We start from the raw sequence: 20,695 nt of genomic DNA on the forward strand, positions 1-20,695 counted from the left end.
CATGAGGTAGTTTCTGCAATAGGGCCTGGAAATGCTCGAGGGATCCCATACTTCCATGCGTTCACTGGATTTGACGTCGTGTCTGCCTTCCGCGGTAAAGGGAAGAAAACTGCATGGCAGACTTTGAACGTCTTTGATGATGTTTCTGAAACATTCACCAATCTCAGCCAGCATCCAAAATTGATTTGTGATCTTGACTTTTTGGGGTTTTTTTTTTTTTCGTAATTTGGATTTTCAAATGGCCAATCAGGCAGATTTGTTTCGAATCCCCTGGAGAACAAATGTGCCAAATTTGATGCTTGTATCATCATTTGCATGATCCCTCTCAAAAATTGCTGTTAACTGCCCCACTATCCCCGACGCTTGTCTGTGTATCGTTTTGACTTGTCTTGTTTCTGTTCAACACAGCGTCTCACATCCTTGAGTCTTGCAGCAGTTATGCTGATTTGACGATCCCCAATGTGCAACTTGGTGTGCAATGTACATCCATGTTGAAGTTCAGCAGGGGTCTGATGAGTTGTTGCATGTCTTGTAGCTCGATATGTTTACAAGAAGTCGAGTACGAATGATGTCCAGGGCTACCTTTCGAGATTTGCAGGATGTAAACAGTCCTTAAACACTCTTGAATCGTTCTATCTCCCCGTTGGCTTGTGGGTAATAGATAGAACTATGGCAGTGTTTGATGTTTCTTTCCTACAGCAATATTTCAAACTCAGTTGAAACAAACTGAGATCCATTGTCAGAGATAAGTTCCTGTGGATTTCCTTCACGACTGAATACTGTAGTCAGGAACTTGATAACTGTAGCAGATGTTACTTGGGACGTAAAGGCTACTTCTGGCCATTTGCTGAAGTAATCGGTTTAGGTAAGGCATATAGCGACAGTCCATTTGGCTGTTATCAAGTGATCCCACTATATCGATGGCAAGCTTTGCCCAAGCAGCATTAGGGAGTGCAACTGGTTGCAAAGGTGGAACCCGAGTGACAGCTGTTTTTTCATGTACAACTTGATGGCAACTTCCAATTGGGAGTCCATCCCTGGCCACCGGTAGAGGTCACACAGCCTTTGTTTAGTCCTTACAGTACCTTGATGTCTATCATGGGCAAGCTGGATTAACTTGGGTTGAAGTTCTGTTGGCACTATCACACGGTGAGTGCCCCGAATCAAGTAACCCTCCTGTACAGCCAGTTCGTTCCGAATGCGAAAGTGGGGAAGTACATTTGGGTCAATGCCCTTCGCATTGCAAGGCCATCCTCTGGAGATGTATCCTCGCACCTTCTGTTGAAGAGGCCATCGATTGCAAGTTTCGTTGAATTGTTCCACAGGTACAGCAGCACAGTCACCGAACACTAAAGCCACCATTTCTACATCCGGTTCGTGGTAAGGCTCTGTCATGGGGAGAGTTAACTGTGATAAACAGTCTGCAGTCACATTTTGATGTCCAGGTTTGTCCACAATTTCGGAGTTAAACGACAGTAAGCGTGCAGAACAACGTGCAATTCTTATTCCAGCTTGACCAAGACCTTTCAAAGACAGTAGTGTGGTTTGCACGCAGGATAAATTTCTGACCCCACAGGTAAGTGCGCTATTTCTCAGTTGCTCACATGCAGGCGAGTGCTTCTTCTCCACTGTCGAGTACTTGTGTTCGCAATCTGTGAGCGTTCGTTAGGCAAATGCTAGTTTCCTCTGTAGAGTCCTCACGAAGTTGAGAGCACTGCTCCAAGTCCATCAGACGCATCTGTGGTCACAATAGTGGTCAGAGTAGGGTCAAACAAAGCAAGTGCAGGGCTGTTGGCAATCAATTTTTTTATCCTTTCAAATTGAGTGTGCACAGCCTCGGTCCAGGAGAAGTCGGCATCCTTGCGCAGTAAGGTACGAAGTGGCTCCATGACTGTTGCATAATTTGGAGTACCAAGAAGTCAAACCCAGAAAAGAACACAGAGCAGATGCATCCTTTGGGGTGGTGTTTGTGTTACTGCCACCACACGTTTGGTGTTCGGGATCATGCCCTTTTCTGAGATCATGCGACCCAGAAAAGAAAGTTCAGCCTTCCTGAAATGACTTTTGTCACAATGCATTTTTAAGCCTGCTTGATCAATATGATTCAAAACGGCTTGAAGACGTTCCTCGTGTTTCTCAGGAGATGAAGCGTACTCAATTGTCAACTCTAACACTGGACGCCCTCCTGGCCAGCTAAGATCTGTGACATCATTCGCTGGAATGCACTGGGAGCAGAAGCAAGACAAAACATGGCAAAAACGGAAAAGTCCCTCGTGTGTTATGAAATCCGTAAGGTCTCTGCTTTTCTCATGCAAGGGCACTTGATGACATGCACTCTGAAGATCAAGAGTAGAGAACATTCTCGCTCCGCGAAGTTCCGCGAATACCTCCTCAATATGTGGGAGTGGGTGACTGTCTATTACGATCGCCTTATTGGGTTCACGAAGATCCACGCACAGTCATATACCTCTTGTTTTCTTATGCGTAACGACAATAGGTGAAACCCATTTGGAAGAATCAATTCTCTCATTGATACCCGCTTCTTCAAGTGTTTTCACTTCTTGCAAGACAGCATCACAGACTGCAAAAGGTAAACGGCTAAGCTTCTGCTGGATTGGCACCACATCGGGTCTTATCTTCTCTCTGTACAAATCCTTTTGCATAGCTTGGAGTTCCAGTGACGTGATGATTAGATGTCTGCCAAACCAATGTTTGATGTACAGAGGTACTCAGCACTGATGCAGGATACATTCTGTGAACCATATTCAGTCCGAGAGCAGTGAAGAGGTCCATGCAGAGTATAGGTGTTCCAGAAAGCACAATGAAGAAATCAGGAGGCACAGAAACATTGTTGTGTCGAACCTGTGCTTGAAGACAATCAAATGCAGAGGTCGTTTTTTTTTTTTTTTTAGGTAATTCAGCAAGTGTAATTTTGATTCTGTAAGAAGTGCATTCTTGAAATGCTCCAGGTAGGTAGACTCTGGGAGTATGGAAACAACTGAACCTGTGTCCACCAGCAATTTATCTGAGAATGCCTGTCCATGAGGTGTGCAAAGATGATCACAAAATAGGTTCCCTCTAATTTGTTCAGAGGCTTGTGTGTTTATGCTTAAAACAGTCACGTCTGGCACAGTCACTTCCTGCACTTGGTGTTTGTGGTCTTTACTGTGACATACTTTAGCAAAATGTCTACTTTTGCCAGACTGCCTGTAATTTACATCTTTTGCAGGACATCTGGGGAAATTGGCTAAGTGCATTACAGATCCACGACAACAAGTCCTCTGTCTCTGTCTCTGTCTCTGTCTCTCTCTCTGTGTTGAAAGACTATTGTATGGAGAGGATCTTGCAAGAACATGCACATGATTCTTGGAAGATGCTTTCACAGGACTCCTGGTGCGAGGGAAGAGTAAGGAAGATTGAAATGTGAAGAATTCAGAAGGGCATATGATAAGGTAAGACTATTGATTTATGGGGATCTTAACTTGCTGGGGATAGATTTGCTCCAACAACAGGGGAAAGCCACAGCAGAGGATTTTCTACCTCTTGTGCAAGATTGCTTTTTAACCCGGTTTGTAGAAGAGACCATGAGGGCGAGTGCAGTGTTCGACCTCTTAAGTCATGATCCCGATTTATGGTGGAGGTAGGAGAACATTTCTGGACAAGCGACCACAACATAGGAAGTGCAACTCTATTGTTGAGATGTGAAGTTCAGGATAGATGCATTTTAGGAAGGCAAACTTTGAGGGTATGAGAAGTGATTTGGGAGCTTTTGATTGGGTCAAGTTAATGAGGGGGTCGTCTGCATTGGAGAAATGGGCAACTTTCAAGGGGCAAATTTATAGGTGTTGAGCAAGTATATTCCAGTGAGGTGTAAAGGCAAAAAGAGAGCAGGGACGTGCAGAGTGATATCAAGGATAAGCAAAAGGCAAGCCTGGCGTTGACTTAATGGTTAAGTTGGCTGACTTAAGATCTTGTGGCCCTGAGTTTGAGCCCCCATCATCCAGTTAACACTGGGTGCGGTTGACTCGGCCTGTCATCCTTCCGAGGTCGGCAAAATGAGTAACAGATGGCGTTGCATCAGCGGCACAAAGTGCCCCCAGAAAATGATGCAACCAGCAGCCACAAGCTGCACATGAAATGTATATGTCACAGAAGGCATTGATGGAGTAGAAAATAACAACTAGTCTGACACCAGTATAAGAGTAAATGGAGGCTATTTTTAATAAATAAAAAACTGAAAGCCCAAAGAGACCATGAAATAGACATGGTCAAGAATACTAAACATGATGGCAAGGCATTTAAATACATGGTGTGCCTGTTGGTCTATTGGACTAAATTTTAATTGGTATTCATGGCCTTGTAGCATACATACCTGCTTGCTGTGCTGCTGAAGCATTTGCTTGCCTTTCACCAAGCCCAGTGTGCTTAGGCCACAGTTTGGATTGTACGTGTTATTATCAAATGATTTTATTATTGGCTTGGGACCTAAGGGTCTTGAGTTTGAGCCCCTTTTTCCACATTGAATTAGCACCAGGTGGGGTTGCCTCAGCCTGTCATCCTGAGGTCGGTGAAATGAGTGCCAGTGTACTGGGGTAATAACCATTTGGGGTAACCTGAGTCAGAGTGGCGACCCGTTCAGGACTGTACTTCTTGCTAATGAAACTGCCTCGGCAGCCCTCTGTGCCTTCATGGCATGAAAGGAATGGTAATATATTAATAAAGCTCCAGGACTGGATAATATCCATCCACAAGTCTTTAGTGCGGGGGTGGCGGGGGGGGGGGGGGGAGCAAGTGGTCCGAGACAAATGGCCCATAGGACTTTCATGATGAGAAGTTGCCACCTATTTAGATATGTTCTATATACTGTATGTCGAGGAACAGGAAAATTGATGCTGCCAATTTTGGAGCTGTCAAATGGTGGCCATTTTGAATTTCAAAATGGCTGCCATGATCATGCTTTTTTCTTCAATGAATACAATTATTGCTCATATTTTAAAAAATAATATCAAAATTTTATCCCATAATATGAGTGAACATGAATAGGAGAGACATTATTATTTATTGTATGCATATTTAAAATAATTATAAGGTCATTTTGAATTTCAAAATTTTGAATTTCAAAATGACCACCATTTGAAATGAACTTTATTTATTTAAATATTCTTCTAAATCCATTGAAATAGAGTATTTTTTTCTTATTTCTAAGAAACTTTGAGATGCTACTTCTAACAGACAATAATATATTAAATAAATTGGCCCTTTTGAGTATCCATAACAAATAATTAGCTACAGAGGGCAGCATCTGGGTTACCTGCTGCCTCAACTACATCCATAAGCACATGGCAATGGACAGAAGTTTCTGCTGTATTGTCATGCAAAGTGATCAAAGCATATATTGTTACTAAGGTAAGTTTAAGTTCCAGTACTTGTTTTTAATTGTGCTTACATGTCCAGAAAGCTTTGAAAATATATCAACAAAAAGTTTAAAGAAAGGCTTTTATAAGAAGCTAATGAATTAATGTGGAAAGCTTATCACCCATAGGCCTATATCCTCCATTATAACCATTGGCAAAGTTGGAACAATAGACTGAAATATATATACATAAAATGTCTGTACATATCTTCCCTCAATCGTATTCTAAACGAATTGTATTTTTATAAAACACGGCAACGCCAACAAGGTGTCAACAATGCTAACGAATTGGTAATTACGGAAAGCCATATGGGATACTCTGGATAACTTTTAAATTAAATATATCTCTATTAAAACACAGTATGCTGACATGTAGAAATACTTCCAATCACTGACCCACATAACCACACATGGACACATATGGATTTATGTTATTTTTTTTCTAGTGAACTGACCCACCTTGGAGCAAACCTTTTAGATTACTGCGTGGATGCTTTGAACCACCCGGTGCGAAGTGTACGACATGCACATGGTTGCATTCCCTGAAATACCATCCCCAGAGAACTCTGGCTGGAACTTGGTAGATGGAATTTTCATACCAGTGATAACACATTTGCCTCCAGCTCCAGATGCCGTCACACAGTTAGTGAAATGCGAATGTGGTCGGACCCGGTGTTCCAGTCACCAATGCAAGTGTAAAAAGAATTGACTGTTTTGCACAGAATTTTGTACATACTGTGAAGGAGAAGAACTCTGCGACAATGCTCCTTCTAACCGCGAAGTTGACTCTGACAATGAAGAGAACAGTGATGATGATGATGATGTTTAATACAGCTATGAAAGTAGCAAACTTGCAACAAGTTCATGTAGTTCCATTCTCCATGGTTAAGACTGCATTTGTTGGACATACAGTTGCAAGGTGTGTATAGTAGATGTTGGTGCAGCTATTGTGTCTGGGGTATGTGGGGTGTGTGCTGGTACTGTGAACGCATGATACTGCACCTCATAAATTTGTTATCCTCTGAAATGGATATTTAAATATTGCGGCTTGTGGAGTTTATCGTTTTATATACGAGCTAAGGTGTGTATCTGAGTACCAGTTGCTTCGGTGAGTGTCTGTGCAAAAAAAGTTTAAGAAAAATACCATTAGGTGTCGTTTATAGATAACACTTGTTACCACAATATGGTCCGATTTCATCACATGCAGTTTTCACATTGATTGAATGGTTTTGACCCTCTACCCCACTTATGAAGTTTCATGCTGGTATTTCAATCGTTTTGTCAAGAGAGCTAAAAATGTGCATGACCTCCACATGACAAGTCAACTTGTCAAGCCCCATAGAATACTGTGGTTCAACTAATTGGTTGACCAATAGTAAGCAAGTTTTGGCGTACAAAATCCAAACGAAACATCTTGCAGCCCTACAATTTCACAGGGTCAATGAGAAGAATAGCAGCTTTCTTCTCGTACCAAAATTTATACCACGTCCGGTTAAATCTGGGGGTGAATGTTAGGATGAAGCTGTTGATCGGACCATGGCCATTAAATTTTAATGCAATTTGTAACTTTTTGGCGGCCATTTTGAATTTCAGGATGGGTGATATCGTATGTAATTTGAACAAAATATTGCTTGCATTGATTTTGAAGTGTTAACAACAATGAAAACCTATCATTTTGCTTTCAAAATTGAGGTAAAATACTTTCATTGAAACTAACCAAGCGAAAAATAGTGGCAAAACATCGGCCATTTTGAAATCCAAGATGGCTGCCGTCTGCCACACTTCCAAAAATGGCAACATTTATTTTCATGTACTTTGGTACCTAGATAATGAATTAAAATAGGTGGCACCTCATCATGAAAATCCTACAGGTGTCCACTTGCCCTCCCCCACCCCCCAATCACATGAGGAAGGTGGCAGAGCATATGAGGGTGATGTTAGCAAGGTACCTTTTACAGCTCAGAGCCAAGACAGGTACAAGAGGATTGGAGAGTAGCAAATGTTTGTTAAATGGTCCAGAGAAGTATTGGGGAACTATAGATTAGCTAGTTCGACTTCATTTATGGAAAAGTTGTTGGAGATGTTAAGGAGTGGATAAGGAAACGTTTGAATAATTTCAAACTAATTATAATTGGTCAGCATGGATTTACTAAAGTAGGTTCATGTTTCATGATTGTATTGGAGTTCTTATGAGGAAATTTCTGATAAGGTGGATGAGGGAAGTACAGTGCCGAAGCTTAAATGGATCAGGACATTACAGAACGAAATGTGCAGGGGAGAGACGGCACGCACAACAACATGGTTGAAAGACAAAATAGGTGAGGATACGGGGGTAAATAATATGGTAACAGCTGTGAACTGTCAATCGCAGAAGTGGAAGGATAATCTGGAAACCCAGAAAGAGGTGGGTTTGGGGTGGGCTAATGAGGGTTGAAAACTTCATCATTCTGGATGAGGAATGACCTGATATGCTGGTGAACAGCTTTTCTTGAAGCCCTGGAGGGAATAATGAGTTGAGTTGAATGAAAGAGTGGACAAATATGAAGGAAAGTGTGGAAATGAACTTTGTCTCAATCTTGGGGGTTACTGGCAGACCACATGCTCCCTGCAGAAACCGAGGGGGTGGAAAGACAGAGAACAAAGGGTGGAGGTCATGCAAGACCAGAAAGGAGGTGGTAGAAGACAGACCACAGACCTGTCTGTGATGTGAAGAGGACCAGGCCAGAGCTTCCGATGATTTTGATGGCTTTAGTTTCCATGGCATCGAGGTGTGAGGCAGGGGCACCAGCCCTGAGAGCAGAGCACTATTCCATCAAGCTGTGGATGAAGATTCAGGTGTGTCAAGGAAAGACTTCACATGATGGAGGATACCCAGTTGTCAACTGGCTTTCGAAGCCAACCTCGATGTGGTTTGCCCAAAAAAGATCATGGTTAATCGTGAGACCCAAAAGTTTGAGGAAATGAACTTCTTCAAAAGAATTGTTGAAGTATTAGATGGGAGGTTTTGCCAGGCAATCCTTTTGGAGAGGGAGGTAGTAGTGATGATGATGATGATGATGATGATGAGTGCAATTTGTCAGGTTTGAAAAATTTCTTCCAAGAGTTTGACCATTTTGTCAGTCGATCAAGGTATGAGCAGAGGGAAGTCTGCTGTATGTCTATCTGAAGGATGTTATTGCATAGGATGGAGGAGTCATCAGCAAAGAGATGAAGGATTTTTCTGGAGATAGAGTTGATGAAGAATACGACTCTGCCCAAGGCACTGCAATTGGGCAATCAAGCCTTGACAGGAAGAAAACATTAGAGATCGCATTGGAAAAGGAAAAGAGCCATGTATATGGGGGTTTCGTGTGTTGAGCGATCTCGAAACGAGTGTAGAGGATTGCTATTTTTGATTAGGAAAAATGGTACAGAAAAGGAGGTTCTTGGCTTGGTGAAGTTTGCATTTTATGGGGATGTGTAGGGGATGCATTTTGGTCAGTTCCACCATATTTGTGTCTAATAAATACGGGTTAAAAGAGCGTTGACATGAATGTGTGTACCAAAGTGATACGTGAGCAAATTATGATTAGATTGAAGGTGTTTCACAGGCATGGTGATGCATAAATGTGCATACCATCCATCGGATGGGCTTTGGACTTCAAGATGCGCATCTCATGTGACGGCATTCAGTGGTGGACATGAACGATCCCACAGTGCACTTCGGAAAGAGTAGGCGAGATATCTTCGGCAATTCAAAATTCTTGCTCAAACCTGCAGGCATGCCAACTCGAGGACTAGACTTGTTTGACTGAAGACATTATTCTCTGAGATACTGTTTTCGTTTGTAGATAGTGGAATATTATTCGTTTTCGGGAACGTACGTACCTATCTGTTTCATTAAATTATTGGAATTTGTTGAACTTGTACAGTATTTATTTCTTTTTCTGTCTCATTATTTAATACTGTGCCCATTCGAGGATTCTTTATAATAATAATATGTGCTTCATGTTTTTCTAGCAGGACGGAATAAATACAAGTGTACCTCTGTTTTGTTTGGTTTGAACTGAATTTTTTTTTTCCTTCCCCCTCCAGATTTGTGCCATGGCTCACTTTGGTTTGGAAAACGACATTAAGAGCCTACTCCAGCTGGATACCCCCATTGCCAATGGGCCCATGGCTCGTTGGCAACGCAAGACACATGAGGCAACAGCACCAGCTCAATGTAGCTTCAACAATACTGGAGGGGCAACGCCTTCCCGATCCAGCTGCTCATTAAGCCTGAATAGGACACCTGGTGCAACACCAGGAAAAGTACGAACACCTGGTAGGATTCCTTCCTCTTTTCCTGCCCCCCCCCCCGTCTTCCACTGAACAATTTAATTGTTGATGCTCTGGGTAAAGTACCCTTGCATCTGTTGTTTGGCACTGACATCCCAAATGTTTTTGGACCAAAGGGAACAGTCATAACAACTTGGATCTTAAGCTATTAAACCTTGACCTCATCTCAAGAATTGTTAAATCTATTGAACTGTCAAAACCCAGTTGGATTCCAAATCGCCTTTAGTGAACGGCTATCCTGCTTTATTTGGTTAACTTCTGCTTGTTGTTGACTTGATGCTTGCAACACCTTTCTTACGATAGGTTGTGAAATATTGTTTGTTTTATGCATCTAAGGCTAATTTATTATTTCAGGGAACGGTTCCAAGACTCCTAAAGGAGCCAAAACACCGAAGACTCCCAAGCAGGTTCTTGGTGATCGATTCATCCCCTTGCGCAGCAATTCCTCTAACCTGGAGATATCAAACTTCCTTGTGACAAAAGAAATTGAAGAGCAACCAGAAAATAATGTGAGATTCATATTATCAAGAAGGATGTTTATTTGCCCCCGTTGGACTTGTTCTGAAACGGGGGGGGGGGGGGGCTTTTGGAATTGGTCTCGATTTTTCGTGTGCATCTGCAACCATTTCTTAGATATGGATGGACCGATTTTATTTGTACTTGTCACAAAGATAACAAATGATGGTTTTATAACAAATGATTGCTTTTTTTTAAAAAAAATCTTATTTTTATCCCCTCCCCCCCAACCCCTGACATCAGATCCAAGATGGCTGACTCATGGCCATTTAAGTTGTAAAAAAAAAAACCGATGCTGAACACGTTCTTAACCATTTCTCAGACATTCATTTACCGATATTGTTTAAACTTGGCACCAAGATAATGAATGATTGCTCACACATGCAGATATATTCCACCCCCCCCCCGAGATTAGATCAAAGATGGCTGACTGGCGGCCATTTTGTTACTTAAATGTGCCCCCAACCATTTCTGAGACTTGCATGGTCTGATTTTGTTCAAACTTGGCATAAACACAGTACGTGATGGCATACACATGCCTCTCACTTTATTTTGCAATCTGATCAAAGATGGTGGATTGGTGGCCATTTTAGTTGTACATAAATATGGGCTAGCCCTTTAACTCCAAACAGAAAAATTACTAAAACAATGGGGGCTCTGAAATTTTGTCTTTTTTTTAACTTGTTAAGCCTGGTGTTGGCTTGGTGGTTATGGTGGCTGGCTTAGGATCTTAGGGTCCTGAGTTCGAGTCCCTGTCAGTCATTAAATTAACACCAGGTGGGGTTGACACCACACTTTTTTTTTCATTTTTTTTCCCCCTTCCCTAATATCGATATAAATACTTGTGTTTGGATTATTTTTCTCATTTTTTTTTCTTGTGATTTTTTTATCTTGCCAAAACGAAGTTTTTGCAAGATATGTTTGTCAGCTTGTATGTTTTTTTTTTTATTTTTTTTTTTGTCTGTAATCCGTATAAAAAATTCGGCAGGGCACAGTTATCATTGGAAATTTTTGTAACTTCGCATATCAGAGGCCTATAGAGGTCCCTTTCAGCGCACAAAATTTTGAAGGTCAAAGGTCAAGGTCACTTTGTCGCAAATCAGGGGAGCCGATGAAACCTTTATTTTTTGAGTAATTTTGATCGGATCGTCTTCAAATTTCATGGGAATATAGTTCATGGTCTGGCGCTCAGCTGATTAATTTTTGGTAGCGATTGGCCATGACCTTCATATGTTTTTTTTTTTTTTTTTTTTTTTTTTTTTTTTTTTTTGTCTGTAATCACGTATAAATCACTCTGCAGAGCACAGTTATTATTGGAAATTTTTGTAACTTCGCATATCAGAGGCCTATAGAGGTCCCTTTCAGCGCATAAAATTTTGAAGGTCAAGGTCACTTTGTCGCAATCAGGGGAGTCGATGAAACCCTTATTTTTTGAGTAATTTTAATCGAATCGTCTCCAAACTTTATGGGAATGTAGTATATGGTCTGGCGCTCAGCTGATTAATTTTTGGTGGCGATTGGCCTTGACCTTCATGGTTAGCGCCTAAGGTCAAACATATTTGACCCCAAGGTCAAATTTTCAAGTTTTAGGAACCATATTGTGTAGAACCTCAAATTGAACACCTCGATAAGTGCTTTCTAAATATGTCAAGCTTGAGACATTATGATGTCATTTGGTGACGTTGTGAGGCAAACGCATATTTTTCATGGTTACTCTAGAACGATTCTCAGCGGAATCTCTCGTAGGCAGATATTCCTCAAGGATTCGCTCCTGGTGGATAGCAGCTCTGTTCACCTCAGTTTGACCTTTAAAGAAGTCACACGTGGTCACCTTTTGGCAAGATACGGGTCTTGGCAAGATTGGGGGTCGGGGGGGGAGGAAGGAAAAAAAAAAGAAGATAGCTGAGGGGAGAAGGTGGTGTTGGTAAAGAGAGTGATATGTTATGCTTAATGACCGAACACACAAATAAAAATGAATTCATGTCAGAATAGCTGTACACTCGATACAACAGAGTTTGTAATGTTAACCACAGGCACATCTGCAAAAACTTTGTGATTCCAGTTCCAGAAAATTTGTTGGAACATGAAGCAAAAACATGGAAGTACCGCTCGTGTACGACCTCATGATCCCATCGAGTGTGAGCATCGAAAACAAAGCGTTGCATCCAGATATCATACTTGGGTACAAAAAAAAAATAGAGAAGAAGGCATTGTGAAGTGAGGTGTTGATACCAGTGATTTTGGACTATACGATGAAGAAATCAAGAAAATTATGAAATACCAATGCTTCAAGAATGAAGTGAAAAGATCCTGGAAGCTGAAGAATGCCAAAGTTGCAGCAGTGATAGTTGGAGCTACGAGAATGATGATAAAGAACCTCACAGAGATATTGAAACCATCCTTGGGAATATTACGACAAACAAACTACAGTTGGAAGCTGTCCGGGGCTCAGCGACGATCCACACACACACACACACACACACACACACACACACACACACACACACACACACACACACACACACACACACACACACACACACACACACACACACACATACACACACACACACACACACACACACACACACACACACACACACACACACACACACACACGTATTTAAAGGCCATTTTCCCTGCGAAAGTGGGGGTTAGCCTTGCGGGCCCCATGACAATCTTCTCCACTTTACCCTGTTTTCTGCATCTCCCCTTCTTTATCCCCTTGCCCACATTTCCTCTTCAACCACATTTAGCCAAGTTTTTCTCGGTCTTCCCCGTCCTCTACTTCCGACTACACTCATTTCCAACACTCCTCTCACCCAGTCACTTTCATCCTTCCTCAACACATGACCCAACCATCTCAACCTGTTTCTCTTCACAACCTCCATCACAGACTCTATTCCCATCATCTTCCGCAAGTCATCATTTGTCTTCCTCTCTCTCAACGATACTCCACACATCCACCGAACCATTCGCATTTCCACCCTTTCCAGCCTTTGTTGCTGCTCCATGTTCAGTACCCATGTCTCACTCCCATAAATCATCGTACTCCTCACACATGAAGCATATACCTTTCCCTTCAGCTTCAACGACACTCCCCTCTTTGTCAGCACGCCACTCAGTTCCCGAAACTTCTTCCATGCACATCTCACTTTAGCACATCCCACTCTTTCTCCCTCTTCCCCCCTCTTTTTTCCCCTTTCCCCCTTTAGTATTACCATCACTGAAGCGACGGGTGGTATTTGTTCGTATAAAATAAAATGACCAATTGGCAATTGCTTTAAAAACAGCCAGGAGGGCAAGGAAAAACATGATTGCTTGTATCATGCTCAGTTGCTGAGGGTTATCGGTTAAAACCTACTGCACCTACTTCCTGGTACATCTTGACATCATACGTTTCACTGTTCCAGGGGTAGTCGAGATGCCGAGTGCATCAAAGCTTTTTAAATCGTGTATGGTATTTCACGATTGTAAACACCTTTCTTCGATTTGCTGATGATGTCCTGATTATTTTAATTTTAATTTTTGGTATATCCATATATTGCCGGACCCAACGTCAAAAGTACCAGTGTATTGGTAATAGGGGCATTGCATCAGCGGCACAGCCGTGCCTTCAGCCAATGATGCTCCCTGCAGCCTTGTGCTGCATGCAAAGGAGGAAGAGGATGTTTATTGATGAACAATCCTACGGCAAGCAATTTATTCTTATTTGGTGTGAGAATTGGCTAAAAATCCATTTTGTTTGCTCCAAAGCAACTTTCACAAATTTATTTTATCTGTTCCATGCCATCCTTGGAATGATGTCCATGCATGGTTTACAAAAATTGATTGTTGGAGAAACCATATATGTATGTATATATGTATGTATATATATATATGTATATATATATATATATATATATATATATATATATATATATATATCTGTATGTATATATATATATATATATATTATACAGTGGTGCCCCCAGAATCCGAATTTAATTCGTTCCAAGAGGCTGTTCGGATTACAAAACTATTTTCCCAATAAGAAATAATGGAAAGTGAATTAATCCGTTCCTGCACCCCAAGAAAACCCACTTTCAAGACACTTTCAACTGAAATTACCCCTGTTTAAGGTAAAATAAGATGAGTAAATGACCTTTTCTGGGTCATTAATCTTTTTCCAAGCCTGGGGGATGAGCAGGAGCGTTGTCGCTTCCTCCATCAGGTCTGGATGCAGCTCTGGCCTATCAGTGGCCATTGGGATCCAAAACGTAAACTGTTCAGCCTGGTGGAGGTATGTAATTAACCATGAAGCACCAAATGGTGTTTTATATCCCAATACACTCTGTGGAGACACAAACGTGCCGTTTTCACTGCACGGTTCCACGGGAGAGAATCAAGAGGTGAAGCGATTGGGTGACGCAGCATGAAGTCACTACCATGCTCGCGAAAAAAACGTTTAGTTCGTTAAAGCCGATTCGTCAGAGGGTTCATTGAATGAGTTCGCTTCATGACGGGTTTTCGCGCTTTTATCGCTTCTTTACTTTTCAGAATCCTACACACGGTCGATTTCGGCAGATCGAACATGGCAGTGAGATCAGACGCACGCGTACCGCTCTCATGCTTAGCGATAAGTTCTTTCTTCAACTCAATTGTCGTTCTCATGGACTTCCTCTTATTCCTATTTGCTTCACTGCTCTTCTTGGGTGCCATGGTGAATGCACAAGGGTGATAATTGAAAAAAAAGAAAATGCACAAATCAAGGTGAAAACACGAGGTAAAGTAGCGATCGACATACGAGAGATGCTTTCACGAGTACTTCCACCGACAAACTGAATGAACAAAGCGCGAAGATGCGGGTCGAACAGGTGGGGGAGACGCACGTGAAGAAACATGAACGCCGCGTTGTGTTTGGTTTTCGAAAATGTGTTTGGTTTTTAGGGCAAAATTTTCTCGAAAAAATTGTTCGGATTCCAATTTGTTCAAACAATGGGGCGTTCGGATTCTGTGGGCACCACGGTATAAATATGATTTCTTTTTTTTTTTTTTTAATACACACACCAACCTACTCATCTTGCAATGGTGACTCCAATATCACGTGTGGATGTTCTACTGACCAAACGTGGCTGTTTACATTACCTGAGAAAATGGTGATTTCCATATTGTCTCCATTCGCAGTAATAGTTTTTCCATTCCAATAGTAATCCATGAGCCATTTTCTTTCAGTTCACGCACCTCTTACTTTGTATGGATGGAGGTGCAGATGTTTCTTCAGTACTGTGTGTGCTGCTATGTGAGAACTCTGCTGTGCCGACCGACAAACTGATATCCTCGGGCTTCTTAAAGTGCAAACCGAAATATCGTTAACTTTCTCGTCTGACAACACTGAAGACCTGCCAGGTCGTGAGCTGTGTCCGCAACTGAACCAGTCTTGTGATATTCAGAAATGAAGTCCCGTACAGTTATGATGTGGAACTTCCCCCATCAGGAAACTTTCTGCGAACTCCTGTCTTACCCTCGGTTTGGTCACCTGCACTACGAAACGCATGTTCCACCAAAAAACCGTGCCTGAAGTGGCAAAACCATGTTCAAATCAAATCCACTTTTTCCCAACTGCCTGTGTGCAGTGACTTTTGGGACACCAAACACATGCATTTGCTGCATGTTCAATGCAGTGAAAGGTTTTTATTTGAATTGCACAATTGCTTCCAGGTATCATTTTAGGTGATGTAGTCCATACCGGTCCAACTATGTCACAGTGTTACTCAAGTAAATAGTTTGTAATCTTCGCTTTGATATTAACTCAAATGGAAGTGGTTGCAGAATCGCACAAGCAATCGGCACATAAGTGGTGCCTTCATCGAATTGCGACGACATGGTGCATTGTGTACCAATTATCATAGGAGGTTGTGGTTTGGTGGCCTCCTATTTTTGAGCAGACACATGCTCAATTCAGAACAATCTTTTAGTTTTGGCTTTTTCGTTCTTGGGTTGGCATTTGTTTGTATCTTTTTTTTTCATGCGCCGCCGAGAGGAGAGAGAAATTTTTTTACTCTATCTGCCTGTCTGGCAGTCAAACAAAATTGAAAATCATTCCAAGCAGGAAACTTCCTATTTTTAGCAACATCACAAGGAACACACAGGCACGAATAAGTAATGTCATGTTTTAAAATAAAGTAGTGTATCAGACACTGCATGAACGGAGTAAACTTCTGGAGTTAAAAAAAAAAATTCAAAATGCGACCTTTAAAATATTTTATTTCATTTGAATTGTACACTTGAACACTGCATGGGGTAAGGTGTTTTATGAACTCTAGTTTGGAGGTGTTGTACCGTCCGAACAGTGACATCCATCTATTGCGACCATACTCTGTGCAGAGCGTTGGTGCTGCCTAAGCAGTCTCCTTGGCTATTGGACACAATCCTGGACGGGTCGCCACTCAGACACAGGATTCAAGCAAGCTGGCACTCATTTTACCAACCTCGGAAGGATGACAGGCAGCGTCGACCCCAACTGGTATTAATTCAACAGAAAGTGGGATTTGAACTCAGGATCCTAGGATTCCAAGCCCACCACCCTAACCATGAAGACAACACTAGGCAACAGTGACAACCTCATCAATATCTTTCTCTCTCTCCCTCATATGTGGCAATTTCAATTGTCACCATGGGAATTGGCTTTCCATGGTGACACCCAGCCATCTCACCAGCCAAAGTACTTCAGCAAAGGATTTATGTGACTCCATGGGATCGACTCGATCTGTAAACTTTCTGACCCGGTTTTCTTCCATGGCAAATCCTCCCTTCTGGACTTTGTGATGACAAACTTTCCCACAAATATCTCATGTTCTTCCTCTAATCCAAATTAGTGCATCTCATCATATGCTTGTGAGAATCAACATTTCTGGATATTCTCAGAGCTTCTGAATGCCGGTGAGTTTGGCAGTTCGTTCAGGCAGATTGTAGGTATTGTCAGCAGCCATCTCGCTTCAGGTTTGTCTCCCTTATCTACTGCCCCTGATATTAACTCGCCATATGAATTCCTCCATGGATACTGGCTCTGTCTTATTCACAGATTCATCCCATCTTGTCTTCAATTATCTGACCATTCTTCCCGCCAATGGTACACCGAGTCCTGTTTAGGCAGTTGCTGTGAAAGAACTTGTTTTTCTCTTCTTGGAAAGCGATCTTAGGTAATCGTAGATCATTCCAAAAAGTCTCTCAGGAGCACCAGAAAACAACATCTGTCCAACCTCAAGATTGAGCTTTCAAACTTGTCTCCTCCTTCTAAGACATGGTGGCACCTTGTTAATTATGTCTCTGAAGTCTGCTTCCCCTCTATCCCTTCCCTCTTCAAATGGCACCACCACCGGCTCTGTTTGTGAAAAGACCAAATGCCTCAATCTGTGTTTGCTTTCAAATTTGTCCCCAACCCCTCGCTGTCTGTAGCCACCCAACTCCGTCATACCAACTGCTCTTGAACTGTCTTTTACACCTGGGAAAGTGGAGAAGTTTGTCGACTCTTGACTTATTCTGTACCTGGAACAGACGACATCAGCTCACATGTACTTAAAAACCCACTCTGCTGCTCTTGCACATCCGCTCTCTGCTCTTTTCATCCTATTGCTCCTAATTCATCTTGCATCTGCTCGGAAGTCAGCCAACATCACTGCATTACATAAAAAATGTGCAAAAACTGTTCAGCTTACTTCCAATCATCAGCAAGGTCATGGAATCCATCATCACAGTTGATATGAAATCCTTCTTTCTCTCCAACAACCTCATCTCAGATCACCGATTTAGTTTCAGACCAGGTCACACTACCTTGGGCATTCTGCTCCAACTCTCCCATCAATGGATGGGGGCCCTAAATGTCAGACATGAGATCAGGGCCATCTCATTGGACGTATCTCAAGCTTTCACTGATCTGGCATCCCTCCTTCCTCTCCAAACTCTCTGCCTACGGCATCCAAGGCCAACTCCACTCATGGCTTACTGACTTCCTCTACTCTTGTAGCCAATGTGTGGCACTCAACAGAATCCTTTCATATCCTCTCCCTGTAAAAGCTGAAGTGCCAGAAAGCATTGTTCTGGACCCAGTCCTGTTCCTAGTCTTCATTCATGATCTCTGACTCTCTGGAAAATCCCCTCTATCTATTGCTGATGACTCCACCCTCTGCCATGACATCCCTCATCCTTCAGACAAGCAGGCTGCAGCCTCATCCCCCCTTCAGATCTTGACAAAATCGCAAGCTTGTCAAGCACTCGGAACATGTCTAACCCCCCCCTTCTACTTTCTTTACAATCCTCTTGAAGTTCACTCACTCAAACTCCTGGGCCTCACGATCAGCCATGATCCTACTTGGGCAAACTACATTTAAAAGTTTGTCTCCAAAGCCAGTCCCAGACTGGGCAGCCTGCATCGTGCAAAGTCCTTCCTTGGCACACCTGAACCCCTATCTGAAGCTTGATGGAGTACTGTTCTCCCCTCTGAGCTGACTCACCTGTCTCACAGTTTGCTCACCTTGACTGCATGGAAACCAAGGCCTTCAAGATTATTAGAATCTCCCACGATGAAGTCTATGGGCCCATCACTTTCCAATTGCAGACAGTTTTTTTTCTCCTTTTTTTTTTTTTTTTTCTCCATGGTCTGTCTTCTGCCTCCTTTCTAGTCCTGCACCCTCTCCTCTCTCGATACCTTGTTCCTTCCCACCCCACACCAAGTTTCTGCAGGGTGTAAGTGGTCCTCCAACAACCCTGTTCTGGTGAATCTCCCAAAATCCCGAAGCACTGCTCAACTTCACTCCTTCATTGTTTTTATTTATTTATTTTCCTCTAGCCTGTGGAACCAACCTCCATAGTCTTTCTTTCCTCCACAAAAAAAACTTGTATTTCATCTGCTTTTATGCCTCCGTGGCTGAAGGTGCCGGAGGCATATTTTTGAGTCGTCTGTGTGTCTGCATCCGTAGCAGATTTTCATTTCCACATTAACTTGTGACCTGCTGAAGGGATTTTGACAAATATTTGTCCAAGACATCGTCTGTTTTACAAAGATAAACTGATTCGATTTTGGGTTCACAAATCAAAAGTAGAGGCATGTGCGCTTACATTGAAAATCATTTTTTTTTTTAACACTAACTTGTGTACCAGTAAAGCATTGATGTCAAACCTGACACAAGTAGGTACTGAAACACAAAGATGAGCATGAACCGATTAAATTTTGGGTGCAACTGTTGAAAGGTCATGTGCCTTTTGAGAATCATTGTGCAGACCATAACTGGAGTTTGAAGTATGTGATGTTCTATCTTATACCCATGTGGTTTTTCATGTTACCTTTGATCAAGCATAACAGTGGGTTGAAATGCAACGTGGGCAGAAGCACATCGATCGACGCATTCACATCAAATTTTCTAGTTTGGAAAAAAAAAAAACCAAAAAAAAAAAACAAGAACATCCAACTTGACAATTTTTATTTAAAGCCAATGTTGATGGCAGTTTGTGAGTAGAAAAAAAAAAGTATATCTCGAGTCTGTGTCGCTGTTTGTAAAAGCAATCGGCTACTTGTGATGAGATCCGTGTACACCAATCTTGTTGACATATTGTGATGTTTCATGCGACCTTGCTGTGAATAATCGAACCTTGATTGTCTCTGTATTTTTATTTATTCTTTTTGTAATTGTGAAATGCAGGAAGAGCAGAATGCAATGGCAATGAAGCTGAATGGTTTTGATTTGGGAGACTTCCGGATATTGCGACACTCCACGAAAGCACCACAGGCACCGGAAGGTGGGATGAATGCTGGAGAGCATGGCTGTCTTGGTATGACGAGTTGAACAACCAATTTTGATACTGTTTCATTTTCTCATACAGAAACTGAGGCTCGGTATAGCGAGACCCGCCTTGTGGCCAAAGTACTGACGGTTGCAGACATGAGACAGATAAATGGGTCAAGATATAACATTCATAGACTCAGTGTAAGAGGATGAGGGGCAAGCAAGCTAATGAAATGGTCAGGATGTAGATATAAGGTACAGGTATTTTTTTTTGTTTGTTAAAGAGGTAAAGTCAAAATTAGTGAATAGACTGTGATTTTTCTTGATTGGTTATTATTTTCATTTTTCCTTAAGGCCCGGTCACACCTTGACGTTTTAGCTAGCGATGGCAACGTATTAAAATGTATGTAAAACGCTGGCTTACGTTGAACTTTTGATGTTTTTTTTTAAAGATTCGGACGTATTCATAGCGACTTGGTCTTATGTATAACGCATTGGTAACGGACACAACGTTTCATTGTGTTATAGATAACTTATACCAACGAATGCTGAACCTGTTGTCGGCCTACACAACCGATGCCCAATGATAGTCTAACTTAGGCATAGCGCGTTGCACGCATCACCGACGATATCGTGACGTAGCCTATTAAAAGGCTGACGCACAACAATTCAAATCATAACTGCC

The 20,695-nt window shown here is 42.0% G+C and overlaps 1 protein-coding gene across 4 annotated transcripts in view; it reads left to right on the forward strand.

Moving 5' to 3' along the window:
* The window catches only part of CDC20 (cell division cycle 20), a 96,079-nt gene that overhangs the window by 14,457 nt on the left and 60,927 nt on the right, over window positions 1-20,695 (forward strand). For 2 of the 4 annotated variants that reach the window (XM_085886023.1, XM_085886026.1), the window contains exons 2-4: window positions 9,488-9,719; window positions 10,088-10,242; window positions 19,927-20,056. In XM_085886023.1, the coding sequence (XP_085742149.1) occupies window positions 9,497-9,719; window positions 10,088-10,242; window positions 19,927-20,056 (508 nt within the window). In that variant the 5' untranslated portion in view covers window positions 9,488-9,496. Of the gene's footprint in view, window positions 1-3,385; window positions 3,453-9,487; window positions 9,720-10,087; window positions 10,243-19,926; window positions 20,057-20,695 lie in introns of all 4 variants that reach the window. The other 2 variants (XM_085886025.1, XM_085886027.1) reach the window with 2 other exon arrangements.

Source organism: Eptatretus burgeri, chromosome 6 (assembly GCF_056783735.1).
Source record: "Eptatretus burgeri isolate ZD-2024b chromosome 6, Ebu_testis_v1, whole genome shotgun sequence".
Taxonomy (NCBI): domain Eukaryota; kingdom Metazoa; phylum Chordata; class Myxini; order Myxiniformes; family Myxinidae; genus Eptatretus; species Eptatretus burgeri.